At 44.0% G+C, this 24,569-nt stretch overlaps 1 protein-coding gene and 1 long non-coding RNA gene across 3 annotated transcripts; one reads left to right on the forward strand and one right to left on the reverse strand.

Moving 5' to 3' along the window:
• The first annotated feature begins 16,087 nt into the window (after positions 1-16,087).
• Positions 16,088-17,026, forward strand: LOC123995425. Its single transcript, XR_006831826.1, has 2 exons — positions 16,088-16,247; positions 16,853-17,026. It is a non-coding gene; the product is annotated as an uncharacterized LOC123995425 (long non-coding RNA).
• Positions 17,027-20,024: 2,998 nt separating this feature from the next.
• Positions 20,025-22,695, reverse strand: LOC123993332. Of its 2 annotated transcripts, none has more exons than XM_046295372.1 (4): positions 22,587-22,695; positions 22,026-22,067; positions 21,444-21,767; positions 20,025-21,139 (listed from the first exon to the last, which is right to left on the reverse strand). In XM_046295372.1, exons 2-4 carry the CDS (start codon positions 22,057-22,059, stop codon positions 21,042-21,044), a joined length of 456 nt encoding a protein of 151 aa, XP_046151328.1. In that variant the 5' UTR covers positions 22,060-22,067; positions 22,587-22,695; the 3' UTR covers positions 20,025-21,041. The 2 variants fall into 2 exon arrangements, with proteins under 2 accessions (XP_046151328.1, XP_046151318.1); XM_046295362.1 differs by having other exon boundaries at positions 22,026-22,081.
• Positions 22,696-24,569: the final 1,874 nt, after the last annotated feature.

Consider the following 24,569-nt stretch of genomic DNA (forward strand, 5'->3'; position numbering starts at 1 on the left):
CAGCTCCGCAACCAAGCTGCTCAGATGCTCTCCATGTTCGGCAGCACTTATCTATGCGAGCAACTTTTCTCCTCGATGAAGATGACCAAAACAACTCACAGGAGACGTTTTGTCATTAATTATCATGTCTTGTCCCTGTGCTTCCCCTTCTATTCGTTTCCCTCTGCTGGTCTTATTAGGTTCTTTCCCTCTTTCTATCCCTCTCTCTCCCCCTCCCTCTCTCACTCTCTCGCTCTCTCTTCTCTCTATCGTTCCGTTCCTGCTCCCAGCTGTTCCTATTCCCCTAATCAATCATTTAGTCTTCCCACACCTGTTCCCGATCCTTTTCCCTGATTAGAGTCCCTATTTCTCTCCTTGTTTTCCGTACCTGCCCTGTCGGATCCTTGTCTATATTCACCGTGCTGTGTCTATGTATTGCCCTGTCGTGTCGTGTTTCCCTCAGATGCTGCGTGGTGAGCAGGTGTCTGAGTCTGCTAGGTTCAAGTGCCTTCCCGAGGCAACCTGTGTCATGTTTTGTCTTTGATTATCATGCCTTGTCCCTGTTCTTCTCCTTCTATTCGTTTCCCTCTGCTGGTCTTATTAGGTTCTTTCCCTCTTTCTATCCCTCTCTCTCCCCCTCCCTCTCTCACTCTCCCGCTCTCTCTTCTCTCTATCGTTCCGTTCCTGCTCCCAGCTGTTCCTATTCCCCTAATCAATCATTTAGTCTTCCCACACCTGTTCCCGATCCTTTTCCCTGATTAGAGTCCCTATTTCTCTCCTTGTTATTCGTTTCTGCCCTGTCGGTTCCTTGTCTAGAATTCACCGTGCTGTGTTTGTGTATCGCCCTGTCGTGTCGTGTTTTCCTCAGATGCTGCGTGGTGAGCAGGTGTCTGAGTCTGTTTGGTTCAAGTGCCTTCCCGAGGCAACCTGCTGTTCACCTGCTGTTCAAGATCGAGTCTCCAGTTTGTCCTCGTCATTTCGAGTGAAAGTTGTGTTTTTTGATTGTATTTACTTTACTGGATTAAAGACTCTGTTTTCGCCAAGTCGCTTTTGGGTCCTCTTTCACCTGCATGACAGAAGGAACCGACCAAGGAATGGACCCAGCGACTTCAGACGCTCGTTACACTGCCGTCAAGATCCAAGGAGCCATGCTCGGCAGACACGAGCAGGAATTGTCTGCTGCTCGCCATGCCGTGGAGAACCTGGCCGCTCAGGTTTCCGACCTCTCTGGACAGTTCCAGAGTCTTCGTCTCGTGCCACCTGTTACTTCCTGGCCTGCCGAGCCTCCAGAACCTAGGGTTAATAACCCACCTTGCTACTCCGGGCAGCCCACTGAGTGCCGCTCCTTTCTCACGCAGTGTGAGATTGTGTTCTCTCTCCAACCCAACACATACTCTAGAGAGAGAGCTCGGGTTGCTTAAGTCATTTCACTCCTTACTGGCCGGGCTCGAGAATGGGGCACAGCTATCTGGGAGGCAAGGGCTGATTGCTCTAACAAGTACCAGAACTTTAAAGAGGAGATGATTCGGGTTTTTGACCGTTCAGTTTTTGGTAGGGAGGCTTCTAGGGCCCTGGCTTCCCTATGCCAAGGTGAACGGTCCATAACGGATTATTCTATTGAGTTTCGCACTCTTGCTGCCTCTAGTGAGTGGAACGAGCCGGCGCTGCTCGCTCGTTTTCTGGAGGGACTCCACGCAGTGGTTAAGGATGAGATTCTCTCCCGGGAGGTTCCTTCAGATGTGGACTCTTTGATTGCTCTCGCCATCCGCATAGAACGACGGGTAGATCTTCGTCACCGGGCTCGTGGAAGAGAGCTCGCATCAACGGTGTTTCCCTGCTCCGCATCGCAACCATCTCCCTCCTCTGGCTCAGAGACTGAGCCCATGCAGCTGGGAGGGATTCGCATCTCGACTAAGGAGAGGGAATGGAGGATCACCAACCGCCTGTGCCTCTATTGCGGAGTTGCTGGACATTTTGTTAATTCATGTCCAGTAAAGCCAGAGCTCATCTGTAAGCGGAGGGCTACAGGTGAGCGCAACTACTCAAGTCTCTCCATCAAAATCCTGTACTACTTTGTCGGTCCATCTACGCTGGACCGGTTCGGGTGCTACATGCAGTGCCTTGATTGACTCTGGGGCTGAGGGTTGTTTCATGGACGAAGCATGGGTTCGGAAACATGACATTCCTTTCAGAGAGTTAGAGAAGCCTACGCCCATGTTCGCCTTAGATGGTAGTCATCTTCCCAGTATCAGATTTGAGACACTACCTTTAACCCTCACAGTATCTGGTAACCACAGTGAGACTATTTCTTTTTTGATTTTTCGTTCACCTTTTACACCTGTTGTTTTGGGTCATCCCTGGCTAGTATGTCATAATCCTTCTATTAATTGGTCTAGTAATTCTATCCTATCCTGGAACGTTTCTTGTCATGTGAAGTGTTTAATGTCTGCCATCCCTCCCATTTCTTCTGTCCCTACTTCTCAGGAGGAACCTGGCGATTTGACAGGAGTGCCGGAGGAATATCATGATCTGCGCACGGTCTTCAGTCGGTCCCGAGCCAACTCCCTTCCTCCTCACCGGTCGTATGATTGTAGTATTGATCTCCTTCCGGGGACCACTCCTCCTCGGGGTAGACTATACTCTCTGTCGGCTCCCGAACGTAAGGCTCTCGAGGATTATTTGTCTGTGTCTCTTGACGCCGGTACCATAGTGCCTTCTTCCTCTCCGGCCGGGGCGGGGTTCTTTTTTGTTAAGAAGAAGGACGGTACTCTGCGCCCCTGCGTGGATTATCGAGGGCTGAATGACATAACGGTTAAGAATCGTTATCCGCTTCCCCTTATGTCATCAGCCTTCGAGATTCTGCAGGGAGCCAGGTGCTTTACTAAGTTGGACCTTCGTAACGCTTACCATCTCGTGCGCATCAGAGAGGGGGACGAGTGGAAAACGGCGTTTAACACTCCGTTAGGGCATTTTGAGTACCGGGTTCTGCCGTTTGGTCTCGCCAATGCGCCAGCTGTTTTTCAGGCATTAGTTAATGATGTTCTGAGAGACATGCTGAACATCTTTGTTTTTGTCTATCTTGACGATATCCTGATTTTTTCTCCGTCACTCGAGATTCATGTTCAGCACGTTCGACGTGTTCTACAGCGCCTTTTAGAGAATTGTCTCTACGTAAAGGCTGAGAAGTGCTCTTTTCATGTCTCCTCCGTTACTTTTCTCGGTTCCGTTATTTCCGCTGAAGGCATTCAGATGGATTCCGCTAAGGTCCAAGCTGTCAGTGATTGGCCCGTTCCAAGGTCACGTGTCGAGTTGCAGCGCTTTTTAGGTTTCGCTAATTTCTATCGGCGTTTCATTCGTAATTTCGGTCAAGTTGCTGCCCCTCTCACAGCTCTTACTTCTGTCAAGACGTGTTTTAAGTGGTCCGGTTCCGCCCAGGGAGCTTTTGATCTTCTAAAAGAACGTTTTACGTCCACTCCTATCCTCGTTACTCCTGACGTCACTAGACAATTCATTGTCGAGGTTGACGCTTCAGAGGTAGGCGTGGGAGCCATTCTATCCCAGCGCTTCCAGTCTGACGATAAGGTTCATCCTTGCGCTTATTTTTCTCATCGCCTGTCGCCATCTGAGCGCAACTATGATGTGGGTAACCGTGAACTGCTCGCCATCCGCTTAGCCCTAGGCGAATGGCGACAGTGGTTGGAGGGGGCGACCGTTCCTTTGTCGTTTGGACAGACCATAAGAACCTTGAGTACATCCGTTCTGCCAAATGACTTAATGCCCGTCAAGCTCGTTGGGCGTTGTTTTTTGCTCGTTTCGAGTTTGTGATTTCTTACCGTCCGGGTAGCAAGAACACCAAGCCTGATGCCTTATCCCGTCTGTTTAGTTCTTCTGTGGCTTCTACTGATCCCGAGGGGATTCTTCCTTATGGGCGTGTTGTCGGGTTAACAGTCTGGGGAATTGAAAGACAGGTTAAGCAAGCACTCACGCACACTGCGTCGCCGCGCGCTTGTCCTAGTAACCTCCTTTTCGTTCCTGTTTCCACTCGTCTGGCTGTTCTTCAGTGGGCTCACTCTGCCAAGTTAGCTGGTCATCCCGGTGTTCGAGGCACTCTTGCGTCTATTCGCCAGCGCTTTTGGTGGCCGACTCAGGAGCGTGACACGCGCCGTTTCGTGGCTGCTTGTTCGGACTGCGCGCAGACTAAGTCGGGTAACTCTCCTCCTGCCGGTCGTCTCAGACCGCTCCCCATTCCTTCTCGACCATGGTCTCACATCGCCCTAGACTTCATTACCGGTCTGCCTTTGTCTGCGGGGAAGACTGTGATTCTTACGGTTGTCGATAGGTTCTCTAAGGCGGCACATTTCATTCCCCTCGCTAAACTTCCTTCCGCTAAGGAGACGGCACAAATCATTATCGAGAATGTATTCAGAATTCATGGTCTCCCGTTAGACGCCGTTTCAGACAGAGGCCCGCAATTCACGTCACAGTTTTGGAGGGAGTTCTGTCGTTTGATTGGTGCGTCCGTCAGTCTCTCTTCCGGGTTTCATCCCCAGTCTAACGGTCAAGCAGAGAGGGCCAATCAGACGATTGGTCGCATACTACGCAGCCTTTCTTTCAGAAACCCTGCGTCTTGGGCAGAACAGCTCCCCTGGGCAGAATACGCTCACAATTCGCTTCCTTCGTCTGCTACCGGGTTATCTCCGTTTCAGAGTAGTCTGGGTTACCAGCCTCCTCTGTTCTCATCCCAGCTTGCCGAGTCCAGCGTTCCCTCCGCTCAAGCGTTTGTCCAACGTTGTGAGCGCACCTGGAGGAGGGTGAGGTCTGCACTTTGCCGTTACAGGGCACAGACTGTGAGAGCCGCCAATAAACGCAGGATTAAGAGTCCAAGGTATTGTTGCGGCCAGAGAGTGTGGCTTTCCACTCGCAACCTTCCTCTTACGACAGCTTCTCGTAAGTTGACTCCGCGGTTCATTGGTCCGTTCCGTGTCTCCCAGGTCGTCAATCCTGTCGCTGTGCGACTGCTTCTTCCGCGACATCTTCGTCGCGTCCATCCTGTCTTCCATGTCTCCTGTGTCAAGCCCTTTCTTCGCACTCCCGTTCGTCTTCCCTCCCCCCTCCCGTCCTTGTCGAGAGCGCACCTATTTACAAGGTACATAAGATCATGGACATGCGTTCTCGGGGACGGGGTCACCAATACTTAGTGGATTGGGAGGGTTACGGTCCTGAGGAGAGGAGTTGGGTTCCGTCTCGGGACGTGCTGGACTGTTCACTCATTGATGATTTCCTCCGTTGCCGCCAGGATTCCTCCTCGAGTGCGCCAGGAGGCGCTCGGTGAGTGGGGGGTACTGTCATGTTTTGTCTTTGATTATCATGTCTTGTCCCTGTTCTTCCCTTCTATTCGTTTCCCTCTGCTGGTCTTATTAGGTTCTTTCCCTCTTTCTATCCCTCTCTCTCCCCCTCCCTCTCTCACTCTCCCGCTCTCTCTTCTCTCTATCGTTCCGTTCCTGCTCCCAGCTGTTCCTATTCCCCTAATCAATCATTTAGTCTTCCCACACCTGTTCCCGATCCTTTTCCCTGATTAGAGTCCCTATTTCTCTCCTTGTTTTCCGTTTCTGCCCTGTCGGATCCTTGTCTATATTCACCGTGCTGTGTTTGTGTCTATGTTTTGCCTCAGATGCTGCGTGGTGAGCAGGTGTCTGAGTCTGTTTGGTTCCTTCCCGAGGCATGCTGTTCACCTGCTGTTCAAGATCGAGTCTCCAGTTTGTCCTCGTCATTTCGAGTGAAAGTTGTGTTTTTTGATTGTATTTACTTTACTGGATTAAAGACTCTGTTTTCGCCAAGTCGCTTTTGGGTCCTCTTTCACCTGCATGACAACCTGCAGTTCTTGATCAAGTCTCCAGTCTGTTCTCGTCTTTACGAGTAGTATTATGCCTTTTGTTTTGTTAAGTATCTTACTGGATTAAAAACTCTGTTTTCGCCAAGTCGCTTTTGGGTCCTCATTCACCTGCATAACACGTCTGACTGATGAACATCTTCGATCGATACTGAGAATTTCTTCAGCTCAGAGCTTGAGCCCAGATATTGATGAACTAGCATCCAAGAAGAGATGCCAGGTATCTGGCTTGGGCACATCAGATTAGACCAGTGTGCAATTATTAACGTTTTCTTTATGCACTTTTTCTTGCTACAAGGCATGGGCTTGAATGGTTGACTGAGCGTCTGCTAAATGACTTAAATGTAAATGTAAATTGATTTATTATCATTTTATTTGTAAAATTATTAGCCAGTGGAAAAAGTTTATTTTGGTATTTAAATCAGAAGGCTACAAATAGAAAAGAGGCATACAATTTTTATTTAAATTTTATTTATTTAATAAATTAATGCCGTTGATGTGTTTTTTCATTTGAAATTCGATTTTGCATGTCTCCACTATTAAATTATATATTGTATGGTAATAAGCGATGCTTGTTCCATATTCAATGTTAAAGCAAAACTTGTTTGGGTCCATATTAAAAGGTTCATTTGTTCAATGTTGGCCCGTGACTTTGTTCAGGTTTTACATTTTGGCCCACTGGGTATTTGAGTTTGACACCCCTGTCTTAGAGGCACTAAAAAAAAGCAAATAATCAAAACCAAGAACCAAATAAATGGTGGGGAAAATTTGTGAAATTGGACAAAATTGGAACACAAAAATATTTAAGAGAATATTTCATATTCAAGAGCCTATGGATGCAATTGTACTGTGGAACACTGAGATCAGAGAACGGTCTAAACCACAATATGCAGGCATCCTAATCACAGAATTTTATCAGCAGCGGATAAAACTAGAAAAAGAGAAAAAATAAAGATCTGCTAGGTAAAATGGACCAGGTGTTAAGGTTTTCTTCCTCTGAAGAGGAGGTGTAAGCAGGGATCGGACCAAAATGGCGTGGTTATCTTCATATATCTTTAATAAAGATAATGACGATACAATACAAAACAATAAACGTAACGTGAAAAACCTAAACAGCCTTATCTGGTGCAAACAAACACAGAGACAGGAACAATCACCCACGAAACACTCAAAGAATATGGCTGCCTAAATATGGTTCCCAATCAGAGACAACGATAAACACCTGCCTCTGATTGAGAACCACTTCAGGCAACCATAGACTTTCCTAGACTACTCTACTATACCACAATCCCATTACCTACAAAAAACCCAAGACAAAACACACCACATAAATAACCCATGTCACACCCTGGCCTGACCAAAATAAAGAAAACACAAAATACTAAGACCAGGGCGTGACACCAGGCAGCAGACAAGAATGAGGCGACAAATAAAAAACTAGGACTATCCAAAGGGCATGCACATAGATTAGATGAACAGAAACAGGAATTAGCTAATGAGCTAGAAAAAAGTCTAAACCTAAATCAAGAGTTAGAGAATGACCTCGAGGATAGGCAAAACCAAATTAAACAACTCGGGGTTACGCTTCAACAGTATCAGAATAAGTGTAGAGGAGTGTATGCAATTGCAACTCCTCCGCCGTTCGGGTTTGAAACCTGTTATCAAAATGTCTATCGCAGGGGTGGTAGATCAGCATTCTCACTGGGATGAAACAGTACAAGCAGCGTTGAGAGTAGAATCTAATTCCATTTACTCCGCAGCCGTACGAGTGGTTAAAGCTGCCACAGTGAAAGTCAACAGTGGTTACAATGGTCCAAATAAGATAAAGAATCCGAGAGGGAAGGGTAGCAACCCGGTTATAAGGCACAGAGGGTTAGCTCCCTGTTTTAGGTGTGGGGCTATCGGGCATTGAAAGAATGAATGTATGTTGGTACTGGAATCTGCTACTTTGGGAGGAAATGCTTTTACTACCTTGGGAGGAAATGCTTTTACTACCTTGGGAGTAAAAGTGTTTGCTTCTTTGTCAAAAGAGCAGCAGTAAACCCTCTTAAAAGCAGCAGGACATGAACATTTTGCCTCGCAGTACATGGCCTCCGTTCGATCAATAGTGGTTCATAGAGATTACGTGTTTTTATGTGAAAGGAGACATAGGAGGTCACGTCTCACACAACTTTCTAATAGATACAGACGCTCAAATATCACTAATTCCATACAATAAAAAAATTGGCTAAATTTGCGACAGGGAAAAGTATCACGTTCAGCAGGGTAACGGCCTCAATCTAAGGCGACACAACTATTACCTATGTCATTAAACCTAGGATCAGTGACAATACCAGGATAATTTTACATGGCTACGGGAATATAACCGATTTTGGGGTTGGATAATCTTTGCGAGATGCCGGGGGAATGGATTCTGAACAAATTAAAATTGGCAGTAAGAATGGCAAAAGCAGAGCAATTGTTGTTTCAGGACCATCCATTATGGGCAAAAGACGCATTCGATTGTGGTCTAATCAAAGGTTGCACGCCTGTTGTGGTTGAGGGAGAACCGCCATCACCAATGAAGCAATAACCAATTAAACCAGAGGCTGAGAAATCGGTGGCGGAGTACCTTCCAATATTACTTGAACGTGGCATAGTGATCCGTGGACCAGCTCGATGCAACAGCCCTTTATACCCAGTAAAAAAGGACTAAAATAGCATATTACTGTGGATTTTCGTGGCCTAAACAAACATGCAGTGAAAATCACACCAGTGGTAGCAGATTTGGCAGACCTATTGGCATCTATTCCCTCGGACTCAGAATGGTCCGAGGGAAAAATGGATTTTGGTCTGTGCCGGTGGCTGAGGAGTCCCAGCACTGCTTCGGGTTTTGTTGCCAGCGGAAGCAATTTACGTGGGCAAAAGTACCAATGGGATTCACAAATAGTCCCACTTGGTATCATTCTGCATTGAAACAATCGTTAAAAGGATGTAATATAGTACGTTTGAAGGATCTGTTTTGGTACAATACGAGGATGATTTGTTATTCGCATCAACAGACGAAGAAACTCATATGCGAGACCTCACCACAATGGTAGACTATTTGGTGGAACAGGGTCATAAGGCATCATATGAGAAAGGACAACTAGCAAAGCAAGAAGTAACATCTTTGGGGGTTGCGATTTCTAAGGGCACGAAACACATTACCCGGGATCGGATAGAAACACTCCTCGCACGCTCACGAAAACTTTAGGAGTTTTCCATTTTGTTAGACATTATATTCTGTTATTCTCTGAAATAGCTGAGCCACTTACAGAGTTGACGAAAGGTGGGAAGGGTCCCCATGAGAGGATAGAGTGGAATCAAGAGTGTGAGGAAGCGTTTCTCGAGAAGCAATTGTGTCAAGCGCCAGCATTGGGATTGCCAAACCTAAAATGACCTTTTAAAACTTTTGTTAATGAAACAAGAAGGACATTGTAACGCGGTGGTCATGCAAAATCATGGGGGTAGAGAGAGACCAGTAATGTACTGGAGTAAATTGCTAGACTCAAAAGGAATGCAAAAGGAATGCCACCGTGCCTTAGGGAGGTACAGGCGACTGAAATGGTGTTGCATAACACGGCTTCCATTACAATGGGTCAAAAAGTAGATTTTGTATGTTCCACACGCAGTAGCAACCATAGTGAACAGCATGAAAGCACAACATGTTACTAGTGCAAGATGGACAAAATGGGAGTTAACGTTAAAATGGGGAAAATCTACAATTTCATAAGATTGGTGCTTTGAATCCTGCACCATTAATGCCTGGGGAGGGTGAATCACATACATGTAACCCAGATCAGATTACTCCAAAACCTAGGCCTGATTTGCAAGAGACGGCATTAGAATCGAGAAAAGTATTGCAAACAGATGGCTCTAGTTACATAACCACCGAAGAGAAGAGAGTAATGGGGTACAGTGTGATGACAGAGGAATAGTGAAGGCAGGCCCAATGTCAGCCTCGGTATCAGCCCAGGGGGCGGAGTTACATGCATTGGCCGAGGCTTGTAGGTTGTCGGAAGGGGAGAATATAACAATATACATGGATTCTTGGTATGCATTTGGGGTAGTTCATGATTTCAGTACATTGTGGTCACAAAGAGGCATGTTAACAGTGACAGGAACGCCAATAAAAAATGGACTGGAGGTAGAGGTATTATTAGAAGCATGTCAGTTACCCAGTAAATTAGCAGTGGTGAAATGTGAAGCTCATACTAGTCGCACAGATAAAATTACCATAGGTAATTGTAGAGCAGACGAAATGGTTAAGGCGGCTGCCTTGGTGAGAGAAAGTGTTAGAGAACCACATGTAAATATTGTGAATACGAAGGCTGGGATTGCTGCTGTAAATATTTTAGACTCACAAACTAGCAAGATGGAAATGCGGGAGTGGTTAGAACAGGGGTGCCAAGTAGACATTGAAGGGTTATGGTATAACACTAACACTAGAAGGCCAGTGGCGCCAAGTGGGATACATGTTACTCTTCCTGAAATGTATCACGGACCAACTCACGTGGTGGTGAAAGGAACATTTCGGGACTGGGTTAAAAGATGTGTGATATGTGCCCAACATAATATTGCACCAACAATGCCTACTCCTGCCCGACAGCAACCCTTGCCGGAAGGACCATGCAGATTCACTTTATAGGGCCACTCCCTCGAAGCAGCGGGAAGCATGTGAGATTCCCAAAGCCTTACATACCACTTGTAGCACTTTAGAAGATAAATGCGTTCCTTGATCGGATCTAATGTCCGAAATAAGCCCCATCTCGGTATCACTTCCCTCAACAGAGTTTGTGCCACAAAGTTCGCTGATGTCAATGAGGGCGACTGGCAGACCGATGAGGGTTCCAGGAGCTGTTATTTGCATGTCACAAAGGAGTGATTTGGCGATAATGGGAGAATCTATTTTGTCATATTGTCAGAAAATGACCCATGCGTTGCAGTGTGCATTTTCCCAGGTGAAAGCTGCACACACGAGGAACAAGCGCCAGGAGATAACCGAGAGCACAGGCTGACTCCTGGAGATCGACTGTACATCAAGATCCCCCAGGCGGGGTTGTTGGGACGCCATTGGTCACGACCACACACCGCACTACTTACCGCAACCGCAGCGGTAAAGACAACAGCCTCTCCTCGGTGGGTTCACACTTCTCACGTTAAGCGAGATCCCGCAGCATAATGAGTGAGCTAGAATTCGCCATGATGGCTGAAGCGGAGCTAAAGTGAGAGAGGAAGAGTAGAGTTCACTGTACACAAGCAATTGGGGTGGGTGTGGGAGCGATTTTCACAGTTTTAGTGTCGGTTGCTCTGATGGTTAATGAACCATGACAATAGATTGACTATTATCATAGAATGGGTTGCCAAATATGAAGACACAAGAATGCATTGGGGTAAAGTTGATACTAACGCTACAACTACTAAACAGGTCACTAATCACAATGGTATGGTGATATGGATGGAGCCACTTGATAACAGAACTAGCACATTGGACATAGGTTGTTCTAAACAAGGTGTGGTTTTATTACAGACAGGAGTGTGGAAGGAACGTAATAACGCTGAGAGTTTACAGAAAATATCTAGATTTTCTCTGTTGCCACAAATAGACATCATGTGTCAGGGTTCAAGATCAGCTGTAGCTCAGTTGATAACTTTCAGATTAATGTTACCTGAACTTAAAACATTTCAGAAGGTTGATAGCATGGACACAACCATTGCTGACTATGGAGCAGCAAAGGATAGTGTGGGGGAAGTGCTATCTCATAAAAGGAGGTTGTATTCACCAGTAATGCCCTTTAGTACAGCAACTAGGGGAGTGAAGTGGTCAGGGAAAGTTTTAGACACCAGTAGACCACGAACCTGGGGAAAGATAGCTTGTTGGTGTAATTATACTCTGGACAACATCCTACGGGGGGAATATGGGAACCAAACTATTCTTACTGTCAAGTGACAGGGGGAAGAATATGCATATGAGCAGATGAAGGCATACTTACAGACTCATTTAGGGCCTGAACTAGTGACAGAGACAGACATACATCAATGCAGATGGTATGATGGAGGAATCAAGGGTCAGTCCTACAGAGTGTTAGTTGCAGATTCTGGCAGGACCGATATCAGTGCATTCTATTGGGTCCCACAAACCAAGGCATTAGCGTTACAGGGAATTGGGAGAGCAGAATTTAACATGACTGGGGTGGAAGTTTGTGTCGCTAGTAAGTTAAGGAAGTTGGTACTAGAGTCTCTGGGGAATGATACCACTCCTCTATGTATATTGGTACAGGAAATAGCTCGTAGGAAAGGGAGGACGGCTAGTTGTGTACATTATAGGGACTTTTATGAAGAGGAAATTAACGTTACACATACCCAGATAATGGTGAAAGTAGCAGAGATAGTGTTGTCATTTCAGACACTGTTGTCAACTTTCAGGAATGAGTTTGTCACAGAAGGCATAACACTTGAAAGTATAGCAACCGATCCCTGTATAAAGGACACCACATCACCAGAAGGAAGGTTTGCTGTGATAATAGCATCACATCTCCTGCAGAGTGTGATTAAGAAACGTGACTCAAAGTTTCTGACAGCTAGAAAACACTTGACATATCTCAAGGAAGGTGTCAGAAGGTGTCAGAAGGTGGTTGCTTATCAGCCATTGGGGTCCAAAGTCTACTCTGTAACAAGGGTGTTTACAAACGGGTGGGGGGTAGATCAAGGGGGGTTTACAAACGAGTGGGGGGTAGATCAGCCTTGAGATGAGAGATATGTACCTAACTTGAGCACAGGGCTGTATTATACGCAGGTACCAACTGTAGCAGAACACAGGTCATTAGAGATATTGGTGGCTAAGGACCAAGGAATAAACTGGGAAACAGGTAGGGGGGTATCTGAAAGGTCCAGTCCTAGACCTCTCAGTAAACCATGAAGGTAATAGGAGAGCAGGAGACGGATTCCGAGCAATAGCTATTCTCACAGCAGTCGCTGTAGGGACAGTAACAGAAGGAGCAGTGGTAGTAGCGCATGAAGCTATATTGACTGCATGGAACTGGACTACAGCGCAAATGAGGGGAATAGTGAAATATGCGTCAGGAGCAGTGTTAGTAATAGCAGGGGTTACTTTGGTGATATTGTTAGGATATCATGTGCTGAGGGCATGGATGTTAAAACGACTACACAGTGTTGAGTTACCTCAAGATGAGGTAAAATTGATTAAGGCTACCGCACGTATATATCAGGTGGCTATGGAGGTAGATGATGGGGAGCAAAGGGAGAATGACATGGCTTGGGAACACCTCTTGGATCCTGTAGTCTGACGGGGAAGAAAGGGTGTAAGCATCAGGAAGCTTTTTAGCACTTCCATTTTTGCCAAACTCAGCAGAAAAGTATCCTGAAGGCATAGTCAGGCTAAGAGAGAGTGGGTATTGTCATGTTATCAAACTTTGAGTTGTCATTCATGTATAATTGGGTACATCTTAACACAGTATTAATGCTGTTATGTTTGTGTGTCTTTATGTTGCTTTCCAAGTCTTGTGCTCTTAGGGACCAAAAGGGGAAAATGGAGAAACTAAAAGCTGCTCCATCTGCCATAGAACGAGACAGCAGATTCAGCTGGAATAGCAGTTTGTTGTGTGATAATAGATGGAAATAAAATTGTGTGATCACACAGAGGCAATACGTCTTTGAATTTGTAAACCTTGCAGTGAATGTTTGGTTTCTTTGTTTAATTCATGTTTTATAATCTTTTGTTAGTGTTTTTAAATTCATGTTTTATTATTGTTTATCCATTTTAGTCATTTCCAAGTTTATGTAAATTGAACATTAGGATGCTATTGTTCAAGAGGAAGGACTGTTGGAATCGGCTAAACTTTGATCATTGAGATATTAAATGAATGATAGAAAGTGAAAGAGATTGGGTTTTATGACAGAAGTTAATGGTTCTCTGAAGAAAGACAAATGGCTTCGGAATGTGTTGGGTGGACGAGAGGAGAGCAACGTGTGAAACAGGGGAGACAGATGGACATCTGTAAATTAGATGAAGGAGGGGTTGAGGTCAGGAGGTGAGGACAGATTCTCTTAAGGGAGTAATAAAGGTTTGGTATCCTGTTACCTTATATATTTTCTTCCTGTAGAACCATCAAATGTAACGATTGGAGAGAAGGAGTGTTTTAAGTAGGATGTATATATAGTGGGGAGAACAAGTATTTGATACACAGACAATTTTGCAGGGTTTCCTACTTACAAAGCATGTGGATGTCTCTAATTTTTTATCATAGGTACACTTCAACTGTGAGAGACGGAATCTAAAACAAAAATCCAGAAAATCACATTGTATGATTTTTAAGTAATTTATTTGCAGATTTATTTTGATAACTTGGTCACTGTACGGACAACCAATTACTATCTTAAACATATACACCCCTAACACAGATACTCCTGCTTTCATGACAAAAATGATAACCCTGTTCAATGAGCATTGTGTTTCCTTTGGCGTGGTGGCCGGAGATTTTAATTGTACCCTTAACCTGTCACGTCCTGACCTTAGTTCCTTTTTATGTCTCTGTTTTAGTTTGGTCAGGGCGTGAGTTGGGGTGGGCATTCAATGTTTTCTGTTTTGTGTGTATCACCTGACGGAACTGTTTCGTTTCTTTCATTCACTTTGTTATTTTGTTTTGTCTGTTCAGTTTAAATAAATCAACATGGACACTTACCGCGCTGCATATTGGTCCGATCCTTCCTACTCCTCCTCAGACGAAGAAGAGATTCGTTACAGAACTACCCACCACAACCGGACCAAGCAGTGTGGTAACCAGGAGCAGAGGGTTCTGGACTCCTTGACATGGGAGGAGATTTTGGACGGTAAGGGACCCTGGGCACAGGCTCTGGAATATCGCCGCCCCAGGGAGGAGCTGGAGGCAGCTAAAGCCGAGTGGAGGCGTTATGAGGAGTTATCACGGCAGCGCAACAGGGAGGGGGGGGGGGGGGAGGCCATAGGGAGTGTGGCTAAGTCAGGTAGGAGACCTGAGCCAACTCCCCCGTGCTTACCGTGGCGAGAGGGCATCGAGCCAGGAGCAATGAAGCCGGCACAGAGCATCTGGTCTCCAGTGCATCTCTCCTCTGCCCGGGTTATATGGCACCAGCCCTACGCACGGTGTCCCCGGTTTGCCAGCACAGCCCAGTGCAGTCAGTTCCACCCCGCAGCACTTGCCGGGCTATGGGGAGTATCCAGCCAGGACAGGTTGTGCAGGCTTGGTGCTCGAGACCTCCAGTGTGCCTCCACGGTCCGGTCCATCCGGTGCCACCTCCACGTACCAGGCCTCCTGTGGCAGCCCCACCTACCAGGCTGTCTCGCCGTCTCCTCCCTCCAGGTGCTCCCTCCTGTCCAGCGCTTCCAGAGCCTCCCTCCTGTCCGGAGCAGCCAGAGCCTGCCTCCCTGTCCGGAGCTGCCAGAGCCGCCCATCAGTCAGGAGCTTCCAGAGCCACCCTTCTCGCCTGCGCTGCCGGAGTCGCCCGCCTATTTGTATGCCCAAATCCGCAACATGTTAACATGGATCACAAACAGACAAGAGTCAACGTGGATTCAGATAGAAGCCCAATCCTGTGGTTCATTGCCCTTAAGCTCAATTATATTCATTAACAACTTAAGTGAAGTAGGCAACATAGCCAAAACCTTTGTGATTTACAGCACCCTACTAGCTTGGAGGGACTGTAAGAAATACCTGGGCATTTCCTCCCAAATATGTTCCAACTCGCCCATAATAGGCAACCCAGACTTGCCAAAAGTCCTGAAGGATGCCAACTTTAATCTTTGGCATACTCTAGGAATCAGGACCTTTTCAGACCTATTTCATCAGAAAACCACTACACTGAAATATTTTCAAGAGCTCTGGAGTGAAGTGTGTGCCAAGATCCCATGTATTTTATTTTATATCTTCAAATTAGACATGTAATTTCCTCATTTACTTCCAAGAGGGGGTTTAGAACTCCTTCTTGTCACAGCACAATCCATTAAAGGCAAAATATCTTATATCTATGGACTCATTTCTGAGAAAGGAGGCTCCTCCTTTACTCCTTTCAAAATAATCTGAGAAAAGGACCTTGGTCTGAGGAGGCACATTTCTCACCCATACAAACATACATGGAAGACTTAGCTACATGTTTGATGATTGCCAGAGTATCCGATTTACGTTATACTGTTTGTATACTTTCATAGGTCATTCCTGAATTTACGGACTCAGAAGAAGCTGCAACATGCTCGAATGGTGAAGCCACAACCTCAGAGCCCTGCACCCCGACGCCCAGGGTCCATCGACACAATCAATGCTCCTGAAACCCATGAACTCAGCACCCCAAGGGTCCATTCTCGGTTGGTGAACAGTTCAATGTTAATTGTCATGTTCACTTATAGCTCAAATTACACAATTTCTTCAACAGGGCTTATTAACAGAGGGCTTTTATCATGGCAGGGTTATGTTCTTAAACATTATTTAAGGAGACATAATGAATCTAGGAGTGATTATATAAAACTGGATTACAGATTAAATGCATCATATTCTGAGCCAAGACTTCTATTATTTGCATCATTGGCCTTTGGTGGACAAGATTTACTACATTTGCTGAGACAATCCATGGTTGGCGAACAAAACTGCACTCACACTGGCTGCCCTCAGGTTTGCTATGTAGTCTGTACCTTATAATTATTGTACTGTAAATCTCATATCATCTGCTCGTTGAGAGAATGCCAAGAGTGTGCAAAGCTGTCATTGAGGGTGGCTACTTTGAAGAATCTCAAATACAAAATATATATTGATTTGTTTAACACTTTTTTGATTACTACATGATTCTGTGTTATTTAATAATTTTGATGTCTTCACTATTATTTTACAATGTAGAAAATTGTAAAAAAAAAAAAAAAAGCCTTGAATGAGTAGGTGTGTCCAAACTTTTGACTGGTACTGTATATTTTCCCAGGGAAAGAGAACACACATGGAGCACAACCAGCGAATACCTGAACTTCATGAGGGTGACCGAGGCCTCATACCTGGAGACACTTGAGGCCCAGTGTCTTCTTCTTCTTCTTAGACCGTCGTTCTTAACTGACTTGCCTAGTTAAAGGTTAAAGGTCAAATAAAAATGTTTAAATAATTATTCGGTGGGTTTTTTTGGTGGTTGCCATCCAACGTTATGGTGCATTATTGCCATTCACTGTGAGGCCCAGCATCAGCAGCAGGATCAGCACTTCAATCAGATGTGTGAAAATGAGGCAGCAGCCAGGGTGACTGCAATGGCCCAGACAGCCTCGTTTAACAGCTTCAAAGCTGTATTTGGAAAGTTTGTCCAGGCCATAAAAGGACAAGAGACACCAGCAACAGTCTCGTCACTAGACTAAACTAGCTGAAGTTGTATGTAATTTTTTTTTCATTATTCACTTAAATTTGCGCTACATTAAAAGCATTGTGAATGTGGCTATCAATTACTGTTCGTTGAATTTAGCATACTGTTAAACCAGTGGTTCTTAACCCTGTTGGAGGTACTGAACCCCACCAGTTTCATATGCGCATTCACCGAACCCTTAATTGGAAAAATAAAATGTGATTTTTTCAAATTCAAAACATAGGTATATATTTTACTGGTGCACAAAATGAACTGTGCGTCAACATCACTGTGTTCAAAGAACAAAATTATCAAACCAGGATTTTCACACAAAAACAAAAACATAATAATGAATATTTACTGCAAATCAGTGTGACTTCTGCTGTTGCCTTTCGGAGACCAGTTCAGAAATGCGCGGCTTCACCTTGGCAAGTGCCACTCTCATGTCATTTTCACAACAAAGTCTGTTCCTTTTCTTTGTTTTTATGTCCAGCATCCTCGAAAAGGATTGCTCGCAAAGATATGTTGTAACAAACGGTATGAAAATCTCGAGAGCTTTCTTAGCAATAACAGGGTACGTTACCATTTGTTGACACCAAAATGTTGAAAGCGTTGTTGTTCTGAAGAGTTGCTGTTGAACCTGGCTCTGCTGAATTTCAATGATTTCATCGAGGTATTCATCATTGACATTTGTTGTCTAAACACTAAATGTGAACGGCTGTCTCACCCATGCTGGATATGACACTCTTGTAGGGAAGTATCCGTCGAGAGACTTTGCAAGCTCATCTAAGTGCGTGGCAATTTCTTGCTTCAGTTTCGCGGGTGCAGAAATGTCTCCGATTCCAGATACATCTTCGATCTTACTTACACAGTCGTCCAGCAGGGGAAAGTTTGCGAAGTTATCATTCTCTGTTCGTCGTTTCCATAACGGTAGCTTTTTTTGAAAAGCCTTCAGGTTTTCCTCCGCTTCGATGATGTTGACTCCACCGCCCTGCATCTTTTGATTGAGATGATTGAGAGCTGCGAAGATATCAGCCACGTACGCTAAAATGAGAATGAACTCAGAATTTTTGTAGCAATCTGCATGACAATGTTGGTGCTCTTGCAAAAACAGGGCTAGTTCCACACACACGGCAAAAACACGATTCAGCACCTGTCCCCGGGATAACCACCAGCAACAAACCGATCCTCACAGCATCGTACGAAGTTGCTTACCTGATCGCAAAACAGGGCAAACGACACACCATTGGTGAAAGGATCGGTTTATTGCTGGGTACAATGCCGAGAACAGGCAGAGTAGCCTTTTCATCGAATCTGGCTATCTTCATCTTGAATTCAGCGAGCGTTGTGTTCTTGTATTTCCCATCTCCATGCAGCTTAAAGAAGTGTTCTTAGTTTTGCAGGTGCTAGACTAGAATTACTCATCTTGGCATTGCAAATCATCCGCAAGCGGGGCGTGTCATCACGAATCATATGAGTCGGATGTGTGTCTTGACCTCCGCCGAACCCCTGAGACTGACTCACCGAACCCCTGGGGTTCGATCGAACCCAGGTTAAGAACCACTGTGTTAAACAATGAAAATAATGTACATTTTGGAGCATTAAACTTCTGTAAACATGCTTACTTAATTAAACATTGGTCGAAAATAGAAGATACAATTGTGTAGTGGGTAAAAAATAACAGGTCTAATAGTAAAATGAACATAAGGCAGTATATAGTAGTACTTTATTAACCCCCGAGGGTAAATTCATGTAATAAGGGGTAACCAAAGAATGGAGAGAACCACTGAGTTAAGGGACCAGGCTCAGTCTGTCATGCTAGTAGTTCTGTTGTTGGGTTCTCATGGGGACCGCATAAGGGTTTTGGAACCCATTTTTCTAAGAGTGTAGCCTATATCTGCAGACCAGAGTTGCGGTAAAGAAGTCAATGGAATGCAGACCGTGGGAGATAGAAGATGGATGCCGGATTGGCCTACATTCAACAAATCTAATCTAACAAAGTTGATATTCGTGAAATCCGTAATGATTGATGTTATTGTAACAGGCCCACAATGGGGTTACTAAAGTCAGATTTTTATTTATTTGGCTGTTTTCACTGTGTAACATTTAGAAGGTTTAAAAGAAGTGGCTGCTATATGCTAACTCCTGTTCATATAAGCTGGTAGCATAGCTAGCATACAGAGATAGGTGGTGGTAATCGTCATTTTGAACTGCAATCTATACTATTTAGAATGCAAAATTACAGAGACGGCATACATATACTGTACTTTCCCTCTCCAACTCTCCCTCAATCATATGTCAACAACATATTAATTGGACTATTGTTTTCCATAGATTACCTTCCTCAGAACTGCACAGAAAAGCTATAAACTATGTTAGCATTGATCTTATCCATGATGACTCAATATCAGCAGTGTGACATTCAGGATAAACTATTATCTCTTGTATTGTGCTCTCATGACAAAAACACCAAAGGTTATCTTACCCAACAGGCAGACAGCTGTGGCTAGGATGTACATGATCTTCTCTAAAGCAAAAAGACTATAAATACAAAACAAAGCAGAATATGGAAGATCAAAATATGTTCAGTTTAGTTATATTTGCATCTAAATGCATAAATTCCCCTAATACAATAGGTTAATCCACTATTCACAACTCTACGTTGACAAGTTATGATCAAACAAGATCTATGTGAGCAAATTTGTTAAGAATGTAGCACAAACCTCAAAGGGTGGGGTCAGGACAGATAAAAACAAAAAACAGGTACCTGCATGTTCCAAGATCTGTTTATTCATTCACATGCGCAAACGTTCCATTTTACAAATATGTTCACCAGACTATTATTATTGTGATCTAAGTATGCAACTTTATAAATTGTGAAATTTTACATTCCTGAGGAAAAGCCAGTCAATGATATCTTCTCCCCATCCCTAAAATTGACAAGTCTCTGCCTGTCCCCGGTCTCGATTACATCTCCAACCTTGTATAAAGTCATAGGTTTGTAGCTACAGTAACGGTAGGGGAATAAAACATCAAATATTTCTACATTCTTCTTTCATGCCAAGTTGTATTGTTAATTTCATAAATGTGTTTTACATAAAACTATTTATTATTGTTAATTCAGACACAATGCAAACACGAAAAAGGTGCTCGAGTCTATAACTAAACAGATTATGGTTTAGCCAATGCAAAGTAATTATGTTATTAATCGATGATAATACAATTAACGATGATAATAACACTGCATAACATTTAGAAGGTTTAGAAGAAGTGGCTGCTAAATGCTAACCCCCATTCGTATGAGCTGGTAGCATAGCTAGCATACAAAAATCGGTGGTGGTAGTCAAGGTTGTTTTTAACTGCAATACAGTTGATTGGTGACGAAGACATGTATTCGGGTCGACATCCATACAAGCATTACTCTCAGATTTTCCCATTAACATAGTGTCAAATACACATATGAACTAAATGCCTAAATGTAGGTACATTTAGCTGGGGGGGGGGGGGGGGGCAATGAGGAGATTCAGGATCTTTCCACCACACGTTTCCATGGCATTTCCATTATTTGGGTCGAGTTCCATTGAACTCTTTACCTTATCTATACTAGCAGACCATATTCTAAGACCATATTCTAAGCATTCTAAATAGTATAGATTTAAAAGACACAATTCTGTGTGAGTGCAATTAGGCTACATTAACGAGATCATGATAAGCTATATTTTTCATGATTATGTTGAACAGCTTTGGAAAAGGAAACAGCAGCTATAATGGTTTTTATAATGGTTCTTCACAGCCACTTGGCTTCCAGCAGCAAAACAAGTGATGTCACAGTCAACATCAACATGCTGCCATGCTCACTCCACGCTGAACACTGGAGGAGTAGCTCTAAGAGAGAGAGAAGCAAACACAAGTTGAAGTGAAGGACTCGACAGGGGCAGCCTTTCTCACACAAATCTTTGGTCTATTAGAAACGTGAGGAACGTTTCACTTCCCTATCACTTCACCATTTTCACTGAAAAGCAAATGATAACCACACAAACATGAAATCTATTGACATAGATCAACTGTTCTGTTTTCATATTAGGGTTCCTTAGGGAACTGAACTTACAGTTACTCTCAAATAGAAATGTAGACGCACAGTTTCATGCATGCAGAAATGAAACTAATACAAGTTTGAAAAAATACTTACTCTTTTCCACAGTGGAAGTTTTTGACACCGTCTCTTTCTGCTTGATGGTGCAGGTGAAGTTTTTGGGCTTGTCGTCGGAAAAGCCAGTGAGGTTGAGACGGCAGGTGGAGATGCCTTCCATGATGGCGACAGCACCACGGTTCTTGAAGGTGGGGTCCTGACTCTTAGCAGGGTCTGTGCTGCCCACCACATTGTTCTCCTGGGTGTATGTGCAGGTAGGAACTGGTGTCGCAGCTGTCAGCTCGTATTCACAGTCCATCCTCAGGTTTTTCTCCTTTGTCAGGCAGGAGGTCAGCTTAGTCACCTTCTGGGCTGAGGCAAAACCTAAATCCCAGAGATGGCATACAGATACTGTACTTTCCCACTCCAACTCTCCCTCAATCATATGTCAACAACATATTAATTGGACTATTGTTGGACTATCTATTCCATAGATTACCTTCCTCAGAATTGCACAGAAAATCTATAACCTTTATTAGCATTGATCATATCCATGAGGACTCAATATCACCAGCGTGACATTACTATCTCTTGTGACAAAGCATTGTGCTCTCGTGATGAAAACACCAAAGGTTATCTTACCCAACAGGCAGACAGCTGTGGCTAGGATGTACATGATCTTCTCTAAAGCAAAAAGACTATAAATAACAAACAAAGCAGAATATGGCAGATCAAAAGATTACACCCATTTGTACGTGCATCACTCATTCACATGAGCAAATGTGTCATTTTAGAAATATGTTCACCATCTATTATTATTGTGATCTCAGTATGCAACTTTAGAAATTGCAAAATGTTACATTCGTAGAGGAAAAACCAGCCAATAAAATCTTCTCCGCATCCCTAAAATGGACAAGTCTCTGCCTGTCCCCGGTCTCGATTACATCTCTAACCTTGTATAAAGTCATAGGTTCGTAGCTAGAGTAACTGTAATAGGTGAAAAAAACTTAATGCCAAGATGTATTGTTCATTTCACACATGTGTTTTAACAATTACAATTTATTATTGTTAATTCAGTTAAATATTGCTTTATACAATGCAGACATCAATAATGTGCTCGAGCCTATAACATACAGATTATGGTTTAGCCGATGTGAGTTATTTATGTTATTAATCGATGATAATACAAGTAATGTCTCTTACCTTAATGCTGAAGGAGTTGAAGCTGTGCTCGGTTGTGTGATGTTAGGGGTGGATAATGTCGGCTCTCAATGAGATGCAGAGAGAGGTTTGGGAGAGCCAGAGAAAAAAGGAGGGACGGGGTGTGTCAATGTTGTTTATCAAAATGACATTGCACAGTTTAGACTGCACACTAGAGGGATTGTGGGAGAACACTGGTAGGCTGCAGGTCTACCAAGGTCTATTTATCTATTGGCCACAGCATGCATTGTGATAAATATTCAGCCCATGACTGTGCTGTATTTCCTGAATTGTGTAATACCATTTTTATAATAATTTGTCAAATATTATATCTTAATTCCCTGGCCATCTCTTCAGCGCTCTGTCCTTCCTCACTTGGCCTGAGTGTGTAGCAAATTATTGAACAGTCATTATAAGGCCTTCTACTTTTCCATAATGTGGTTGCAGAGGCCATTTCTGAAATGGTGTATGCCCACAGGGACTCAACTCCAGTTATCAGACACCACATAGTTCCTGGAATCAATATCCTGAATCTAATGGGGTAGTTCAAGTGTATAGTTTAGTGACAACCAATATAGACGTTTTCATTTGCCGTCCAAAATGTTCCTTTTGTGCATAGATATGGTAGGCTTTAATGATTTCATCCATAATTATCATGGCTGTGTACATCCCTCCGCAAGCCAACACCTCTCTGGAACTCAACAAAATGTATAGGGCCAAAAACAAACAAGAAACGCGGGTAGACTTAAAACCGTCCTACCTCACTTTTACCCACACGTCTCCTCTGCCACTATGGGTTCGCTAAACCACTTTTATTCTACCCTCGTCCTCCATTTGGCGAATCTGACCATGACTCCATTCTTCTACTTCCTCTTTACAGACAAAAGCTCAAACAGGAAGTACCAGTGATGCGCTCAATACAGAAGTGGTTGGATAAAGCAGACACAAGGCTACAAGATTATTTTGCTAGTACAGACTGGAATATGTTCCGTGGTTCCTCCGATAGCATTGAGGAGTTTACCACAACAGTCACAGGCTTCATCAATAAGTGCATAGACGATGCCATCCCCACAGTGACTATAAGGAAACCATGGATTACAGGCAATATCCACGCTGGGCTAAAGGCTAGCGCTACCGCTTACAAGGAACGGGACACGGACATGGACACATACAATAAAGCCCGCTACGACCTCTGACAATACATAAATCATGTAAAAGAACAATATAAGAGGAAGGTGGAATCCTTTTACCCTGGATCCAAAGCTATTCGTATGTGGTAGTGCTGGCAGATGATGAAACCCAGTCGTCATTTGCCCAGTGATGCAGAGCTCCCAAATGAGCTAAATGCCTTTTATGCTCACTGTGCCTTGTGTAAAAGCCACTGTTTTTCTCTATGACTGAGTGATCTGATGTGAGCAAAGTGTTCAAACAGGTTTACAACCACAAGGTTGCCAGGCCAGAAGCAATACCAGGGTACATTCCCAAAGAATGAGCAAACCAGCTGGCAAGTGTCTTCTTGGACATTTTCAATCTCTCCTTGTCCCAGTCTGTAATCCCAACATGTTTCAAGCTGACCACCATTGTCCCTTTTCCCAAGAGCCTAAATCACTATCGCCCTGTAGCACTCACATCTGTAATTATGAAGTGCTTTGAAAGGCTGGTCATGACACACATAAACACTATCATCCCAGTTACCCTAGATCCAGTGCAATGGGCATACTGCCCCAACAGATCCACAGATGACACAATGTTAATTACACACTGCCCTCTCCCACCTGGACAAGAGGGGAAATTACTATGGACAATGCTATTCATAGACTACAGCTCAGCGTTCAACACCATGGTCTCTGGACTCATGTACATACAATGTATTCAGACCCCTTGACTTTTTCCATAAAAAAAAAACTTTACAGCCTTATTCTAAAATGAATTAAATTACATTTTAATGACTGTCAAGTTCTGACCATAGTTCTTTTGTGTTTTCTT

The sequence above is a fragment of the Oncorhynchus gorbuscha genome, linkage group LG02, assembly GCF_021184085.1.
Source record: "Oncorhynchus gorbuscha isolate QuinsamMale2020 ecotype Even-year linkage group LG02, OgorEven_v1.0, whole genome shotgun sequence".
NCBI classification, from domain to species: domain Eukaryota; kingdom Metazoa; phylum Chordata; class Actinopteri; order Salmoniformes; family Salmonidae; genus Oncorhynchus; species Oncorhynchus gorbuscha.